The sequence below is a fragment of the Eucyclogobius newberryi genome, unplaced genomic scaffold, assembly GCF_026437365.1.
Source record: "Eucyclogobius newberryi isolate DKJ021-1_F unplaced genomic scaffold, fEucNew1.0.hap1 SCAF_8, whole genome shotgun sequence".
NCBI lineage: Eukaryota > Metazoa > Chordata > Actinopteri > Gobiiformes > Gobiidae > Eucyclogobius > Eucyclogobius newberryi.
Genome location: NW_027316500.1, coordinates 30,511,274 through 30,530,982, shown reverse-complemented (window position 1 = coordinate 30,530,982; position 19,709 = coordinate 30,511,274). Strand labels below are relative to the sequence as shown.

The 19,709-nt window shown below is 43.2% G+C and overlaps 1 protein-coding gene across 1 annotated transcript; it reads right to left on the bottom strand.

The window, feature by feature from the left end:
- Window positions 1-905: 905 nt before the first annotated feature.
- Window positions 906-19,347, bottom strand: marchf5 (membrane-associated ring finger (C3HC4) 5). The gene is made up of 6 exons (XM_072437220.1): window positions 19,180-19,347; window positions 11,316-11,518; window positions 7,638-7,768; window positions 5,779-5,962; window positions 3,065-3,231; window positions 906-1,046 (listed from the first exon to the last, which is right to left on the bottom strand). The coding sequence occupies exons 1-6, from the start codon at window positions 19,200-19,202 to the stop codon at window positions 930-932; spliced, it is 825 nt and encodes a 274-aa protein (XP_072293321.1). The 5' UTR covers window positions 19,203-19,347; the 3' UTR covers window positions 906-929.
- Between the last annotated feature and the right edge of the window lie 362 nt (window positions 19,348-19,709).

Sequence of the window (19,709 nt, the reverse complement as noted above, 5' to 3'; positions counted from 1 at the left end):
ATAAATGAGCAAATTCAACGCGTGTAGATTAGGTTTACTGTCAAAAATAAGTGTGACGTCTTTGAAGTTCGCCTGGGTCCAAACGCTCAAATCAAGTTTGGTCTTTGTCTGAACTTCTAAATGATTTTAAAATATATAATCGGACCTTGAATTCTACGTGTAAAATTAATTTGGTCATTTAGGTCTGACAATCTATCTCTGTACAGCTGGATTTTACGGATCGCTTTTGTCGTTTTTGTTTTAAACTGGAAAAACGCATTTCTCCGAATTCTGGTGGAGATTAAAATCACCCCAATTATCATCTTTTTTGTGCACTTGGATCATGGTTTCAACTCAAAATCAATTCAAACTCTTTCCTTCCTTCAAAGTACTTTCATAAAACTAACCAGAACAAATATGGTGTCATTTCCATTTATATATATTTTTAAATAAATCAAAGTTTGTCACATATTTTAGCGTTTCAAGCCGGAAAAGCGCACGACTTTGACCGACTTTTACAAAAACAAAAACGCAATTTGAAGCTAGCGCCGCACGATTCATTCATATTCCACAACGCAATTTATTTTTTTCACAATACATTCCAACACGTTTGTCCTCATTCGACGTACACAGCGCCCTAAGAGGACGCCAAACGCTCAAAACCTGCAAAATAAAGATCATATAAAAACAATCATGTGTTTTTCGTATCTGTTATAAAATTACACGTGACCCGCATTTTTTCACCTTAAAATAACTTCGGCGGTGGTGAAACGCAAACGCCCCCTTTTTGCAGTCCGGATTTTGCACCAAAAAAAAAGTAAAACGCAGAAGAGTAGCAGAGATCCTGTATGGAGCAGATGAGTCACTCTGGTGTCGCTCCTCAGTCTGACGCTCCGTGGTGGGACATCCGGGTTATTTCCGGGGCGTTTGTCGGGTGAAAAGTGTCCGTCTTAAGCGTCCTCCGGCTCGGGGAAGTTGAGGATTTTGCGGTGAGCTTGTCTCAGGTACTGCTGCTGTTTGAAGTAGACTTTAAACGCTCCTTTTATGGCCACGAAGGCGATTCCTCCCTGTGACGAGAAAAGGAACGAGGGATTAATTAACCGAGATCTGATCATGGATATTTAAATGTTCTGTCGACTGGACGAAGGTTTTAAGAGCGGAGACATTTGGTCACTCAGATTACCGTATTTTACGGACTATAAATCGCAAGTTTTTTCATAGTTTTGGTCGAGGTGCAACTTATACTTATATTTAGACTTATATACTTATACTACGGAGCGATTTATATGTGATATTATTTGTTATTTTCACACTTTCAACCGCATTTCATACTCCAGTGCAACTTATGTTTTTTTCTTCTCTATTATGCCTTTTTGGCTGGTGCGACTTATAGTCCAGAAAATGCAGTGTGCATTGGTTTTAACATAGTTTATTAAAGTTTAAGAAGTTAAAGCTATTGCAAATACAGGTTTTAAAAATGAAAAAAATAAATAAAAAAATCTTCAATTACAGCAACTTGAGCATTTGTAATTACTGTATTTTCTGAGTATAAGTCGCACCAGCCAAAAAATGCACAATAGAGAAGAAAAAATATATATAAAAGTCGCACTGGAGGATAAGTCGCATTTTTGGTGGAAATGTTTTTGATAAAATTCAAGACCAAGAACAGACATTTCATCTTGAAATGCAGTTTAAAATAATAACAGATGAGAGAACATGGTGAATAGGTGTACGCATGCTAACGCTAACACCTTCAGCTACATGACGTATGCTAACGCTAACACATTCAGCTACATGACGTATGCTAATGCTAACACCTTCAGCTACATGACGTATGCTAACGCTAACACCTTCAGCTACATGACGTATGCTAACGCTAACACCTTCAGCTACATGACGTATGCTAACGCTAACACCTTCAGCTACATGACGTATGCTAACGCTAACACCTTCAGCTACATGACGTATGCTAACGCTAACACCTTCAGCTACATGACGTATGCTAACGCTAACACCTTCAGCTACATGACGTATGCTAACGCTAACACCTTCAGCTACATGATGTATGCTAACGCTAACACATTCAGCTACATGACGTATGCTAATGCTAACACCTTCAGCTACATGACGTATGCTAACGCTAACACCTTCAGCTACATGACGTATGCTAACGCTAACACCTTCAGCTACATGACGTATGCTAACGCTAACACCTTCAGCTACATGACGTATGCTAACGCTAACACCTTCAGCTACATGACGTATGCTAACGCTAACACCTTCAGCTACATGAGGCACAGACAGAACTGTGGTAAGTGTCTGGTATGTTAACGTAACATATGAACAGTTATTCAGATAACTATAGCATAAAGAACATGCTAACAAGTTTAGCAAAGCATCAGTTTTACCCCAAATCACTAAATCCATTGAATTCTTCTTCCTCTGTGTCACTTCTAAACAACTCCACAAACTCCAGAGGAAGAGGAAGTGCAGATTCTTCTTCTGCGTCGCTTAAGGGCCTAGAGCGCCCTCTTGTGGTTGTCAGTGTGAAAATAACAAATAATATCACATATAAGTCGCTCTGGAGTATAAGTCGCACCCCGGCCAAAACTATGAAAGAAAGTGCGACGTAAAGTCAGGAAAATACGGTTGTTACTTTCCACCTCTCTTTATACGTTTTTTCTATTGAACCCATGGGATAAATGTTTGAAGTATTTCTCATCGTGTGGGTGGGTTGTATTTCTGGGCCCCTGAGCTCGCCGTATACAGTAGAAGTATTTCTCATCGTGTGGGTGGGTTGTATTTCCGGGCCCCCTGGGCTCGCCGTATACAGTATAAGTATTTCTCGTTGTGTGGGTGGGTTGTATTTCTGGGCCCCTGGGCTCGCCGTATACAGTATAAGTATTTCTCGTTGTGTGGGTGGGTTGTATTTCTGGGCCCCTGGGCTCGCCGTATACAGTATAAGTATTTCTCGTTGTGTGGGTGGGTTGTATTTCTGGGCCCCTGAGCTCGTCGCATACAGTATAAGTATTTATCATCGTGTGGGAGGGTTGTATTTCCGGACCCCTGGGCTCGCCGTACGCACCAGGATGGTCCTCTGCAGGTTGGAGTTGACACTGCTGAACATGAGCTTGCCCACGATGGTGGCGATGGTGGGGAAAACCAGAGCTCCACACAGGATCCTGGTGGCAGAGACATGGTCGGCCAGAGGGGACGCTTCAGCCGGGATCCTGGGCACGGGACAACCGATACCTGCAGAGGGAGGGGGGAGGAGAGAGGGAAGGGGAAATTTGAAAGACTTTGGACAAGCTGGGACCATTATTTTATTTATTTATATATATTTTTTTATTAATATATATGTAGGGGAATGGGGATGGACATTCCACGGCCAGATAACAGAAAATCTCTCTTTGAACATTCGGGGTTTTCGTTCTCCCTCTCTCCCTCACCGCAGGGAGCCGCTGTGACTTTTTGTGATAACAGACCTTCTCCCCAGTGACTTTCAGGAGGATGCCCCAATGAAAACCACGTTTTATGTGATTATGCCATGAATGTTCGTCTGAACCAACTCCATACACCGCATGTTTCACCTTGTGTTACGTATTTTTCCACTGTTTAAGGTTTATATTCCCAATGCTTTAACTCAAGTGCCCATCACAGGTGAAAGAAGATGTAAAATGTATCTACCTCAAGAAATAATGTGCACAAACTGCCCAAAAATGTTTAACGTGTAAATGTTAAAACAGGGTTTAAATGTTTTGCCATTATTTCCGTTACTCTAGCTTTATTTTCTCGGCCAGGAAATGTTAAACGGGAAATTTGCGCAGTAGCGCCCGCCCCTTTCGCTCCCAGCATGCCCTGCGGGCCAGGTATCAAAAGGACGCTCCAAGCTAGAAACGCTCTCTTCTCTTCTCTTCTCATCCCCTTTGTCTTTTCTCTTGGAAGCCGTCTCGACGGACGAGCCTTTCACTTTTTCCTTTGTCTCAACAAAAATCCGTCCGTCACGTGGTCGACAAGGCCATGCCAGCCCTGAAACCACCTGAAACCACCTGGAACTAAGCTTAAGCGCTAAACCGGACAGAGACTTTCTTTGCTACTTCGTTTCTTTTCTTTTTGAAGTAATCTACGCTGTTTACGTGGATCAGCGCTACGCTCTCATCTGAGTAAAGGCCGCGTGAGGAGCTAACACGTCGCTAAAGCGTTCTACCGCTAAGGAACTCTCGGATATCGCCTCCGTTGCCACCGGCGCCAAGGACCTCACAGCCGCCGCTGCCTTCCTCGCTCCACGGCCAGCACACCGCTCCACGGCCAGCACACCGCTCCACGGCCAGCACACCGCTCCACGGCCAGCACACCGCTCCACGGCCAGCACACCGCTCCACGGCCAGCACACCGCTCCATGGCCAGCACACCGCTCCACGGCCAGCACACCGCTCCACGGCCAGCACACCGCTCCACGGCCAGCACACCGCTCCACGGCCAGCACACCGCTCCACGGCCAGCACACCGCTCCACGGCCAGCACACCGCTCCACGGCCGCCGCCCGCTTCACGAACCTTCGCCGCCGCCCGCTTCACGAACCTTCGCCGCCGCCCGCTTCACGAACCTTCGCCGCCGCCCGCTTCACGAACCTTCGCCGCCGCCCGCTTCACGAACCTTCGCCGCCGCCCGCTTCACGAACCTTCGCCGCCACACCGCTACACGCGACGCCTCGCTACGGACCTCGTCCGCGGACAAGGACCAGCCGGACCGAGTCTCTACAAACCGTAAGCCGAGTTCAGTGTGCCGTTCTTTTGTGGCGTGATTTGGGTAGAGCTCAGCTGTTCCTCCTCCCTTTTAGCTTCTCACTTTCCCCCTTTTTGATATAGATTAGCATAGACACGTTTGATTATCAAAGGCAAAACCCTGGTTTAACATTATCTGCATGAAATTTGCTGTCAAATCTGATATAACATCACCTGTGATTTACCTGTGCGCATTTCTGCTCCGGTGTTATTGATTACCCTTTTGATAAATAAACTACACGAAAGAGTTATTGACTATTGTTTGTTTGATTAGACTATGTGTAAGTCCCTGAATCGTGAAACACCCTTCAGACCTTTTTAACGAGCGCGATTAAGGACCGTATCTTAGCTCTTTGGGTTTAACCCTGGTGCCCCGTCTTGTCTCGTTTCTGCTAAGAAATCTCCCTTAATCATAAACTGAATACATGTAGTTTGAGACCCTACATATATTTTTTATTTCTTTATATTTATTTCATGTATTTTATTTATTTATCTTATTTTTGGTCTGTTTCTGTTGTATTCTGTGTTTTTGTTTGTTTGACTTATACATATTAAAACTGAAAAAATATATATTAAAAAAAATCTTATTTTAGCTTTCTCGCTCTGTGTGTCTTGTTCCGTTTCTTATTTTTTTTTGTTTAAAAAAACAAAAAAAAACAATACAAATAAAAAAAAATCAATAAATAATAAGTAACACTCTTGTGTGTATCGAAATCACTTTTACGATCTTTTTAAAAGCTTAAACACGTAGTACAAGTTTAAGTTTTGACACAGTATGTACTTTTAAGTGCTCTTGAGCACTTTTACTTTGGCATTTCCTGTTTTAGAACACATAGTTTAAGGAATATGACGTCACAATCTGGGGAAAATTTAAACTGAGAGCTTTGTGAGGCTCAGAGCAAGACGAGCTCAAAGAAGCAAAATACAACCTAAACGTTGAAAAACCTCACTGTTACATAAATTAAATCCCACTTTTTCAGACACACGTGAAGGTAAAACGAGGAGAGTAACTGACCTGGAAAGACGCTGTTGAGGATCTGCAGCTTGTTGGAGTACTTCCTCCAGAGGCGCAGCACGTAGTCCTCCCAGCGGATCATCTTCCCCAGGATCAGCATGACGGGGATGGTGGGCAGGCCGATGAGTAGGAACAGAGGGTCCGCCCGCTCCATCACGTCCAGGCCCTCCTTATGGCCCACCACCTGCACCCACGAGCACGGGTCAAGCGCTGATACTGACCGCCGCTAATATTTAAACTGGACTTGAAATATGAATCATGGCTCAAATAAACTTGGGAAAACTCGACTAGTTCATTTAAAACTGTTTGCAGTGGGTTTACTGGCAAGCTACATTTACCGTATTTTCTGGACTATAAGTCGCACCTTTTTTCATAGTTTTGGCCGAGGTGCGACTTATACTTGTACTTATATTTATACTTATACTCCGGAGCGAATTATATGCAATATTATTTCACCCTGGAGAGACAAAGAGACCACGAGAATGGACTGTTGAGCAAGCTTTATTTGAGAGTTATTTGGCGCTCAGACCCCGGCGGAAGACGTTGCAATCATGGGCACTCCATGATCTATTTGTATTAGATGTCTCCCCCCGGAGCCTGGAGACTGGTGGTGGTAGATGTGAAGAGGAGGTAGAGGATGAGGGGAATGCAGAGGAGGAGCTGGGGAGGTGGTGGGTCGCAGTACGGTTTGAGCGGCCGAGCCATCTGCCTGAGGGCTTAAATGTGACCACCTGGTGCTGATTGGAGCGGGGAGGAGTCACTTGAGAGCGTTGATTGGGGATGAGGAGCAGGTGCGAGGGCCATGGTGCAGACGCCCCCTGACCTTTCACCCTCCTTCTTTGGCCAGGAAAAACTGCATAACCTCTTTGGGATAAGCACAGAAACCTGGAAGAGTCCATGGTGAAGTGAGGGATCTGACTCTCACGGACGGACAGGCCACGCCCGCTTGAGTGCCATGATGGCGCTGGGGAGAGGGGTCCTTCCATGGAGGCCTTGACGTAGATGGATGGAGTTAGGTCTTCCAGGTGAACTTACGCAGGCTTCATTTGTTATTTTCACACTTGGAACCGCATTTAATACTCCAGTGCAACTTATATGTTTTTTTCTTCTTTATTATGCATTTTTTGGCTGGTGCAACTTAATCCGGAATAGTAATAGTCCGGAAAATCCGGTAATGTTAAAGCGCCCCCTACAGGTCTGACGACTCATTGAACGAAAATGCAGTTTAGATAAATACATTTTGAATTTTGCTTAAATTTTTTTTTATAAACATTTCATCATAGAAAGCACATTTTTAAGGTTTATAATTTTACTTCCTGTTTGTAATTCAGTTTGTAAATCACACGAGGAAAATACCCAAAAAACACTGGGACAAAACTCATCCAACGTCACAATTATTTTATTTGACAAATAAAAACGTATGAGAGCGACTTTATTTTGTTTAATTAATGTTTAAAGTGTCAAAAAAGTTGATGTAAATTCTGCATAAACTCACAAATACCTGCTCGATTGGTATAAAACTATCATTTGTATGTACAACAGGTATAAACACACAAAATAAAATAGAAATTAGAACATTGTAAAAACCTGTCACGGCCCTTTAACTTCCTGGATAAGGTGAATAAACAATCACTGAATGAAATGACGAGGTTCTACATTTGATTACTTGTCTTTTGCAATTATTATTTAAAAATAACATTGTTTTCATACATTTTTGGGGATTTTACATTTCAGATTACTCCCAGAATGTTACAGTAAAATGTAGTGTTCAGCTCAACGCTTCATATTTGCAGCGTTTCAGTTTAACCTAATTAGTTTCAAATCCCTCCGTCCCTGGACCGACCCCGCCCCGCCGTTACCTGCATAACAGTGACCGCTCCGTAGGTCACCGCCGTCCAGTAGATGGACCCCACCATGATCCCGGCCGCGGCAAACGGCCCCGCCTTCGAGACGAGCCGGTCCGCCAGGTCCAGCACGTACACCACCGGGCCTGAAGGGGGCGGAGGAGAGCGGGCGTGAGTCCAGAGTCGTTTCATTCTCGTTGTCTTTAGCGCCGCGTGTAACGAGTTTAACTGGCTTTTCAACATATTATCAATCGTTATCAGTCCTTCCTCCATCGATTATCAAAAATGTTTAAATTTACCAAAGCCATTCGTAAACTTAAATACTTCAAGGCCATTTTGAATCAGAAAAGCAGAGAGAAGTTTAATGTAGAAGAAAAATGGAAATAAGGAGCGCTGCGTGGAAACTTAAATGTCCAAAAAACAGTCAAATTAAAACAAGTTTAACGTACGTCCGGCCTTCAGGTCGAGTTCATCTCTTTCTGACAGAGCGTGCGACCCATTTATATACAGTATAAATATATATAAAAGAATAAAACCTCTGCATTCTCCGCTCCAGGGAAATCACGGTGGATTTACTCCCGGCACCTGCTCTCTGCCCTCGTCTGAGATATTAATAGCTCGGTGCGGTGAGAGAGGGAGGAGCTAGTGTTGGTCTGGAGACAACTAAAATGTATAAACTGTCGGACGTACTGGGGATTTTGCCGTTCTCCGACAAACTGAAAACCCCTTTTTTTGCCGTTATGGCGTTCACAAAAGCCCAGAATACGTCACGAACCGACTAACACGGGATTATTCAAGCGTGTATGAACCGATCGAACACGCGTGCCCTTTAAAGGGGCGGCCACGCCTCGTTTTAAAGCTCAGAAGTAACAAGATTCAGTCGCAGTTTAAGGAAAGTCAGCTGTGGCGGCTGTTATCGGGTACTGGCTATAGTCAAAGCTCCAGTATCGATATTGGACACAACTAATCACATACAGATACACAAAGAATGAATGAAAAGGAGCAGAAAGAAGAGCAATCTCATGGTTTAAACTTGTACTTTTTGCAGTAAAGTCACATTTGCAGTAAAGTTCTCTGGTTTTCTTTTCTGTACTTGCATTGTATGTTTCATGACCGTCTTAAATGCAGTTATTGTTCTTGATTCTTTAACAACACTTTGTTCCTTTACGTTGCTTCTGAATCTGGGCCCGTTCCTTTTAGATTACAGTGAAAATCCTTGAATATTTACGGGTACAGTTGTGTCATTTGCTTCATACATCACTTTGAGAAGACTTAGGTCAGCGACGTCGTCCATTTTTAGTACTTTAAGTTGAACAAATAATGGGTTTGATGGATTTCTGTCAGTGACATTTCTGTACAACAAATATTGGCTGTAAATATGCTAAATCCTCTTTCATCCTCGCTCTGACATGTCACTGTTCCTCCAGTTTGTGAGCGGCTTTACCGAACTGAACTTTACACAAAATACAGTTAAACATGACAATAATAGCCAGATATAAAAACGATAGAATGTATGGTTACAAATGTTAAAAATGCTTAATGTAGCTTCTTAAATTGTCACTTTGTCATTTTTTGCTTCTCGCGGTGACACTGTGACCTGAATAATCACGATAATCGATAATCCTGACCCACAATCCCGTGCGGCGCGTCCCGATCGGTCTTCTCCGGTAGTGGCCGTGACTCAGCGGATTGTCCGGCGTCGCAGAGAGACACGCCCACGCGGAGAGGGGGGAGGGGCCGTAAATGTCACAGTCCCTGTGCGGCGGAAAGGCTTTGAAACGCGCTGACCTTTTGTCGGCGTTTGATCGCAAAGAAGAGCGAGCGCCTTCGTGACCGAGGCCGTGACCGACGCGATATAACTGATTAAAGAAGAATGATTGTGCTTTTGTTTTCTACAGAGTTCCGTGGATCATTGTGTTGAATTTTGCTGAATCATAAATAGCAGAATTCATTTAAACCGCGTACTTGGTCCCCGCTTTGGTACCCGCTTTAGGACCCGCTTTAGGACCCGCTTTAGGTCCCGCTTTAGGTCCCGCTTTAGGACCCGCTTTAGGTCCCGCTTTAGGACCCGCTTTAGGTCCCGCTTTAGGTCCCGCTTTAGGTCCCGCTTTAGGTCCCGCTTTAGGTCCCGCTTTAGGACCCGCTTTAGGACCCGCTTTAGGACCCGCTTTAGGTCCCGCTTTAGGTCCCGCTTTAGGTCCCGCTTTAGGTCCCGCTTTAGGTCCCGCTTTAGTCCCGCTTTAGTCCCGCTTTAGTCCCGCTTTAGTCCCGCTTTAGTCCCGCTTTAGAGAGAAAAGTCTGGTCCTGGTTTAGGTCGGCTCTTTTCCTGAGGTTCATTTAAGTTTGGAGTTCTCTCGAGTTCAAAGTTGTTTCCGCTCTGATATAAAGTGTACATTTTGTGTAGCGGCTCTGGGAGCTGTTCCTGTAAATAAGTTCTGACACAGTTTGGCTGTACGTTCTGAGGACTCAGAGGAGCATTAAAGCTCCCACTGCACAAACAAGTCAAGTACAAAGTTTCCTGGTCTAAATCTGTAGAAAAGTAACAGCAGAACCAGATCCATATTCCATTAAATATGATTCACAATATTCTGTCCACACAAGGACACTATGAAAAGAAGATCATTCATATTGAGACATTAACTCAAGTGGCTGTTTTGTTCTAGCAGATGGTACAAATACAGTGCGGAATATTAAATAACATTATAAAACAATAAAGGAGGCGGAGGACAAACTATTCAAGACTTCACTCCACTCATTTTCAAACCGTGAATTAAGAAGTATGAAGTACTCATTAAACTCACTCTTAGCTCTCACAACTTTACATCACTAACTGCTTCACGTGCTTCGATCTTTGGCAAATAACAGATCTTTGGATGAGCTTTTTCAGACACGAGAGTGAAGCGGGTCATGTTGCCCAACAGCCAATCAGCTCTCACCCCAAAGCGTCACAAAAGAGTGAATGTTTGAGAATGTAAGACCGATTTCTTTTAACATGCACTTTCTGGGGAGGAAAACTAAATATAAATACCAAAAAACGCTTGAATTATGTCTAAGCCTTCAGCGGGCCGGACTTTGGCCAGAATGTCAGAGGTATAGAGTTTCTTTCCTTAGTGTACGTGTGCGTATATTGACAAAAATGTATTTGTGTTGTCTCGATAACAATATTCAGACTGGTCTTGGTTTAAGCATCACACGACATGAAAATGTAAACCCTTTTTGAGGTCATCATATTTAACCGTTTTAATTATAGATTATACACTCAATATTCTAATTCCCCAAAACAATCTCTCACTTCTGTCAGTACCGTGACGAGGGAAGTCGAGATTATTAGGTTAAAGGTTGAATAGACGATTTTTTTTGGCCCGAATCTGAGTCATTTCCTCGTGGCGTGGATTAGTCCTGCCACGTATCAATCATAGGACGCACCTAACGCTCACCTGCAGCCAAGTTCTGGCTCGTCCCCAGGAGAGCAGCATGTTTCCTGTGTCTAAGCGCATGGATCTATCATAATATAGTTCCCTCAGTGTACGGGACAAAATTAAGACAGAGAAAGACAGTTCGAGCTCAGAAGAGACGGAAATCTACGGAGACGAGAGATGCAAAATTAAGTCTTTCGTTCCCCCTCCCCGCGTCTCCGCCCCCGTTCCGCCCTCTCAGCTCTCCCCCCTCCCCGCGTCCCCGCCCCTCACTCACCCAGTTTGGGGAACACGATGAGGTACTCGGCGTTGCACTGCGGACAGGCCACTCGCGCCGTGCTGTTGCCCCGCTGCTTCTCGTCCACCCACCGCTGCAGACACGACTGGTGCACCCATTTGGTGGAGCCCCGGCAGCGGCACGGGCGCACCCACTCCGCCGTCCGGTCGTCCTCGTCGGTGGCGAAGCACACCCAGCAACTCCTGCGACGGCACAGGGCGAGAGGGTGAGCAAACGAGTACGAGTGACACCGGATTTATCAAGAAAAGTGTGGAAATGAAGATGAATAATAAGGGATTGGATTCATACAGCGCCGTTCAAGACCTTCAAAACACTTCCCATTGTAGCCACACCTGCCCTGGAGGCGCTGGAGACGGGTCATTGGATTTGCCGGATCCATCCACATTAAACAAAAACTGGCACAAAGCTCGACGTCTTCTCGGTCGGCAAAACTTTCCAAAGCGATCGAGAAAAACGTATTTCCTGTTTTATTTATTTCTGTTTCTTTAGGCTAAGAGGTTATTGTTGTCAGAAGGAATGAGCCAAAATATTGTTATATCGTGACACTAAATTGAGTGATACAGTATCGATATCGTGGGCTGCTATATCGAGTCAATTTTGGTGTAATTTCCAGACTGATTTTGTCGCTTGTTTAAAGAATGGAAACTAAATTGCCCCAAACCATGTGACATCGTGACAGTTTTGATGATTAAAAGGGGCGCGTTTCATTTCGAGTTTGTGCCGGTTGCGGTTTAACCAAGAAAAACGTCGTTAAAATGCGTCGGGTTCACGAGCGATATATCGATTATCGCGCATATCGCAAAATCCTGATAGCATCGCATCGTGAGCCGCGTGTCGCAGCCAATCGTGCGGGACCCTGTGATTCCCAGCCCTGGTCGTAGGTGGAAAGGACTTTAAGAATAAAACAACATACAAATGACAATAAAATGATTTGCTGAATGTCCCCCCTGCTCTTCTCCATGTCACGCTGCACTGTCACAAGAAAAACAACAAAACTATTGATGTAGCACGTTTGTGGAGCCAATCCCTGACGAAAACGGTTCAAAATCTGTAGAATTATTATGAAATATGTTAATTAAAAGGTGCACTATATGTAACGAGAGTAAGTATGGCATTAAAATAAACTAATGAATCTCTTTTTTGGTAATAAATGGAATGTAAGGGATGGAATAACGTTACATAGCACAACTTTACATGTCACGTGAACCCAGCCGATAATGTCGTGTTTTTTTTTACATACAAAAACTAAAATAACGTGCAAACATCACGGTGTTTTGTTCAATAATCTGTGTGGCGCTGGCTTCCTGTCCCGGTCCCACGAGGTCGGAGAAAAGAGGATAAGATCGTCTCGCTCGAGGCCCCAGTCGGAAACTGGGCTGAATAAAACATGGCGACGCCGGGGGGGGGGATCGGGTGACACCGGCGACAACAGGGACACGAAACCGTAGCCTCCACGTCCCACGCCGACGAGACCGCGACTCCAGTCCTGCTCCGTCTGTGTGGTCGACTGGAGCAATAATTGTAATCATAATTCATATTCAACGCTCGTGGTACTAATCCTCTTTACAGGTTTTGCCTGTACCTCGACTAATACAAAGTTTTTTTAATCTGGAGCGGCCAATGTTCTTTTGAGGTCAATGTATAGGTCTGGTTTTGCATTACGACATGACGCTAATATAATAAACATATTTATATAACGATCATTTCTAAAAATCCAGATTCCTGCAAACCTTTAAGAGCAGGAGGTAAAGTGCCCAGGACAGCTTTTTACAATGTTCTAATTTTGACTTTATTTGGTGTATTTGTACCTGTTGTATATATAAATGATAGTTTTACACCAATTGAGCAGGTATTTGTGGAGAAAACGTTGACAAATCTGTAGAAAATGACAGGAAGTGACATCACACCAGGGACACTCATTCCAGTCAAAGTTTATGCAGAATTTACACAAAGAAACAACTTTTTTGACTCTAAACACGAATTCAACAAAATAAAGTCCCTCTCATATATTTTTATTTGTTGAATAAAAAAAGTGACATTACATGAGTTTTGGCCCAGTTTTTGGGCCAAACCTACAAAACATGCTATTCTAAAAAATTGTATACTTTTTAGCAAATCAAAATATATTCATCTCAACTATATCTTAGTTCAATGAGTCGTCCGACCTGTAGAGGGCGCTTTAATGCTGCATTTAAAAAGGCACAGTACGCAACTTTCAACATTAAGTATAGGCTAAATGTATCCGTAAAACGTATGTAATGTATGTGACAACTGTCTTTACTGTGAGTTGCATCGCCACAAAATAAGACTCTTTTGGCCGCCTCCTGCTCGTTTCCATAGAGACGTAGAGGCTGCTTTAGCTATAGTGTTGTTTGAACTTTCTATTGTCATGGAATTATGCAGATCACAGTCGACCTACAGAAGCTTTGGAGTTGTTATTAAAAGGTTCGATTTAGAGTCTGTAACGTCCAGATGATGACGACAACGATCACACGATGACACAGGGTTATTTTTTACGTAGACTAATCGTCGACGCCCGACTGTCAAACAACTGTTCCGTTTCATCTCGTAATAACAGTACCACAAACACTTCTGACGTCAGCAGCTCCACGCACCATCAGGGGGCGCTACTCCTTGTGCAGGGGCTGTCTCTCTTAAAGCCTGTGCGGGGCGACGACACAAAGGGGCCATTCAGCGGGCCCCGGTCACGTGACGGTGGGAAACGGGGGGTCTCCGGGTTCAAACGGAGCCGGATCCGAGCGAGAGCAGGATCTGAAGACGTGTTTTCTTCTGTCCGACACGACGTTACGCGGACGCACACGTGTAGAAGCGCGTTGACTGTGTAAAACGGGCAGACTTTCCATAAACGAGGGATATAACACAACACGTCGTAAACAGTATCGATGTCGTAACATTAAACCTGTCGCAGGGAACTGTTATGACTCTCAGAATGGGAAGTGAGGGGTGAGTTTAGACCGGTGCAAACTGTTAAAAATGAACTAGTTTTGTTTTTCTGACTTAAGGAAACCACGTGCCTTTAACAACCGTATTCCATACATCACATACTTTACAATATTGTTAAATTGTCTCCAGTTATTGTGGCTTTTAGAGGGATGGGCTGGACTGTACTTCTTACAACTCGTTAACATAAGTCAAAATGAAACAATAAAAATAATAATGAATAATAATGGTGTTCCAGAGTTTTAGGGCTGTAGTTAACTATAGAAATGATTAGTCGACTAAAAGACATGCACCTATTTTCTACATTTCTATGAAGAATTAAAGCACAAACCACCAGAAGCACAAGTATCGTATTTTCCGGACTATAAGTCGCACCCTTTTTCATAGTTTTGACTTATACTCCGGAGCGACTGATGTGATATTTGTTATTTTCACACTTGCAACCTCATTTCATACTCCAGTGCGACTTATATTTTTTCTTCTCTATTATGCGTTATTTGGCTGGTGCGACTTATACTCCGGAAAATACGGTAAACTGCATATTTGTTTGAGAAAAAAAAAAAAAAAGGTAGACGACTCCATAAAATGATAAAATGCATCAACCAATAAAAAGTCATTATCACAGCTTTCCCCCTCTTTCTCGCCCCAGAGTTAAGTGTTTCAGAGCACCCACACTCTGGCCCTTCTGTTGCACAACGTATAACTTTCCAGTTTGTTTTCTCAGACGCACTCGGGGTCGAGATGTGAAGAACCCAAAAACACCGGGCTGGAGAACAGCTGCGGAGTGACCGAAAACACGGCGCTTCTGCCAAAAGGCTCGACCCGGAGAAACGCTGCAATGCAGAGGCACGGCGATTAAAACGCTGCGTGGAAAGAACGCGGCGCAAGAAACATGCACTGCAGAGGCACGGCGACTAAAATGCAGAGTGGAAAGAACCCGGAGAAAGAAACGTGTACTGCAGAGGCACGGCGACTAAAACGCAGCGTGGAAAGAACCCGGAGCTAGAAACGTGCATTGCAGAGGCGCCACGACCAAAACGCACCATGGAAAGAACCCGGAGTGAGAGGCGCCGCAACCAAAACGTAGCGTGCAAAGAACCCGGAGCGAGAAACGTGCACTGCAGAGGCGCGGCGACTAAAACGCAGCGTGGAAAGAACCCGGAGCGAGAAACGTGCACTGCAGCGTCTGCTCGAGTCGCTCACAGACACAGGGCAATGTCAGAGAACCACGAAGAGGACTGCAATGATTGTGTAGGAGAAAATATCATCGTAAATAGTACATAAAGGCTGCAAAACAAGCTGGTTAAAAAGAACTGAGTCATCTCAGGATATAAACTGATATTTTTGTACTGTTGTGTTTCTAGTTACCTTTACATTTACAGGTCTATTTGAGCACATTTCTGATCATCTTCATATGAATAACATGGATAAAACAAATTGAGATATTCATTTTTGTCGACATCGCCCTCGTCAGCGGCAAAAACGATCATTTTATTGACTTTTTAAATGTCACGGAGCTGACGCGACGCTGCGATGTCGTTGATAACCTGCTTTTGAAACAAAATTGACTTCACACTGTCCATGACGTTAAATGAGAAATAAATGCAAAGAGGGAAAGTGAATGACACAACCGACATAAAAAATATATATTCTCCTGTCGTTATCAAGTCTGGTTTAATGCTGGTTTAACCTCTCAAATCTGATCACATTTTTTTATTAATTTGTCCTTGTAGAACTGCTACGACTACGGCTGAATGATTTTGGCAAGAGTGTTTAATTGTGATGTTTCTGACCAGCGTTAAGATTACGATTCCATTCACAGCTTATATTTTGATAGATTCAGTTGTAAGTTCACATAAACACCACCGGGAGCATTAACGTTTGACAGAAGACAGAAGAAATATGAACTCATAAACCAACACGTGAAGCTAAATAATTGCCGTCCTTGAGCTGTGATGTTGATTCCGATGCGCTGGACGTACTTTTACCGTAGACGAACAAAAGAGTAAGTCATATTATTGATTTTTGCGGCGGTTATTATTACTAAAGCTAACGTACACCATGTTCTAGGCAAAGGTCGCGTCTCCTGCTGTTCAATATTGACATAAAATGCTGTGTCAAACGTGTTCTGTCTCCGCGGCGACAGAGGACAAGAGCGGAGAGACTCTGCGGCGAGTGACAACGTGAAAGCATCCACAGTCATGATTTACTCAAGACGGACTGAATACCGTATTTTCCGGACTATAGGTCGCACCAGCCAAAAAATGCATAATAGAGAAGGAAAAAACATATAGAAGTCGTACTGGAGTATGAAATGTGGTTGCAAGTGTGAAAATAACAAATAATATCACATATAAGTCGCTCCTCGGCCAAAACTATGAAAAAAGGTGTGACTTATAGTCCGGAAAATACGGTAATGTCCACTCTACAGTCTTTTGACTTTGAGTGAAAAACTGACTTTATGACCTTAAAGCGCCCCCTACAGGTCGGACGACTCATTCAGTTAAAACGCAGTGAAGATAAATATATTTAGAACATTAAAAAAAAAGAAAAGTTATCACAGAATAGCACATTTTTGAGGTTTATAATTTCACTTCCTGTTTGTAATTGATGACATCACACTAGGAAATTACACATTACACGCTGGGAAAAAAACTCATGTAATGTCACAATTTTTTATTTGACGAATAAAAATATATGAGAGCGACTTTATTTTGTTGTTGTTGTTGTTGTTTTATGGCGGTTGGCATCCGAGTGTTGCATTACCGCCAGACTTTATTCCTCAGACGTTTCATAGTCCTCAGACTCTGTCGTAGTCCGTAAAAGTACTCCTCCCATTGCTTTGGCGTACAAAGCCCATGAGGTCATGTTGATTTCATGTTTTGAAGGTAGAAAATTCTTCTTCTTCAAAGTCACGAGTTCAAAGCACATGAGATCCTCTTCTTCCTCCTCCAAAAAAGTTGTTTCTTTGTGTAAATTCTGCATAAACTTTGACTGGAACGAGTGTCCCTGGTGTGATGTCACTTCCTGTACAGATTTGTCATAATTTTCTCCACAAATACCGGCTCGATTGGTGTAAATCTATTATTTACATGTACAACAGGTATAAACACGCCAAATAAAGTCAACATTAGAACAGCATAACAGTCTGTCAAGGGCACTTTAAGCTCAGTCTTGAGGCACATTGTTCTACATCTTCTACATTCTTTTCCAAACGCGTCACACTTTCGAACGTGTATCAGATATACGCTCCCGCAGAGATGTTACGGTTTCCCCACATCATCTCACCCGTCGTCATCGGTAACGAGCCAAAATGTGTCTGTAAACATCTTTGTTCTGGGACTAAAAACGTGCCGCACTGATCGATCGACTCAAACGGAGAGCGGCGCGACTGAAATATGTAAAAGTTCTCAAAACAATCGAGCGTCTCTATGACCCGACCGTGTATCTGACCCGCAGAGAGAGAAAAACACTGATAAACCGTGAATTTATAAGCAAATCTTCTTTCTGCTCTTGTCCCATGTCCTTATCATCAATATTAAATCAAAGTCATTTTTTCAGCAGTCGACGGGTCAAACTGTCTTATTTTGTACAGTGAGAGTCATTAAATACATTATAAACCGGACAAAAGTGACTGAATTAGGGCTGCAACAAGTTAATCGATGAATCGCAACTAATCGTTTGTTATCGTCAACTCATTTGAAGTGTTAACTGGTCAAGTGCGCAGGTTCAAAAAGACGAGAAAAGCAGTTCCACGACTCAAACTGAGCCACGATTGCGTGAAAATGACGCAGGACGTTTGTAAATTCGGTGCATTTGATGAAAACTATTTTGTCCGTAAAGTGCAGCGCCAGAATCCTCAGCTTCATCTGGTCAAAATCTTTAAAACCTGTTTTCATCTCGTGACTTTGGCATTCCAAACAACCAGCACGACACTGAAAGCTTCTGTCTGGATGGAGAATATTCTCGTACAAAGTGTTATTGAAGAAAATACTAAATTGATTATTAATTATTGACATTAAGAGTGAATAATGCAGGCGTGTTTGTTAAAAAGCTCTTTTCGTACGTGTTCAGGCCAAACAAAAATATCTCAACACGGTTAAGATTACACTTTATAATCAACGAGTCATGATGAGTGATAAACTTTGGTCGACTAAAATGAAATTCGATCGATTAATCGGCAGAACGATTAAAGCCAAACAGCCCAGGTTTAAGTTCAAGTATGCAAAAAATGTGAATGGAACACTTTCACTTGCTTTGAGTTATACTTATTTACTGTAATAAACTGTTGTTATAAAGATAAGCAAATTACAAAACAATTAAAATATTGTCAATTTTTCCCCCACTTATATTGACGTGGATATAAGAAGTATATTTGTTGTGACGCTCTTCAAATGCAAATATTTCACAACATCAGAAGCTAATGATTGATATATTTCCTGGAGTAAAGCGAGTCAGAGATTAACTTAACATTTACTGTAAAAAAACACACTTACTTTCTCTATCACTTTCACTCTCAAGTCGGTTTTATGAGATATATTCAGACAAAACTAAAGCAAACAAGTTCAAATAAACAATTTAGCCCGATAACCATGAAGACAAAAATGATATTTCTGTCTTTGCCTCGCGTTGCACTAGAAATCCAGATATAATATTGCAAAGTAGGATATTAAATTACTGTTTACTGCAATGGAAACGTACAACATCGTGTACTTTACAGACAGAATAGGAACGATTTCAAATCACCACAGCTTATCCACTGCACAAGTCAAGTTAACACATTATTTAAAAAGGACAAATAACAACATAAAACACTTTAAATCGCCGTTTTGTGACCTCACGGTCGGCTACATAACATTAGCATCCGTTAGCTTCAACTCACCTGTCCAAATTCTGTTCCGACATTTCCGCGGGGACTTCCAGCTTGTTTCTATTTAATCCTAACTTTATTGTCTATAAAATAAAAGACGTAAACGCGTAACCTGTTGCATAAGTCAGGGCGTATTGGGCTATGTTAGCATTCGAAGCTAACGCCACTTCACTTGACGCTAGCTAGCTTGACAGGCCTCTGTGCTAACGCGGCGCCGCCACGCCTTTTACGTCCGATTGACGCTCTTCCGTCGCGTCCGCGGGTTTAATCTAAAGCTAAACTAAACGCGTGGCTAAAACAAAACTAGCCTAAAACGTCCGCGGTGTCGCTTGTCACTCGTGTTTTCGCTTCGACGTGGAGCGCGTCTCCATGGAGTGCGTCGCTCGTCTTCAGCCGGAGCAACACAGACGCGGCGTGGCGGCCGTGCGTCTCACGTCATCAAAACAAACGCAACGCGGAAGTGACTCGCAGTGGGAAATGTAGTTTCGGTGGTTTTAAAGGCGCTCAGCTGGCGCACAAATGGCTCGTTATTCGCGGCTCTT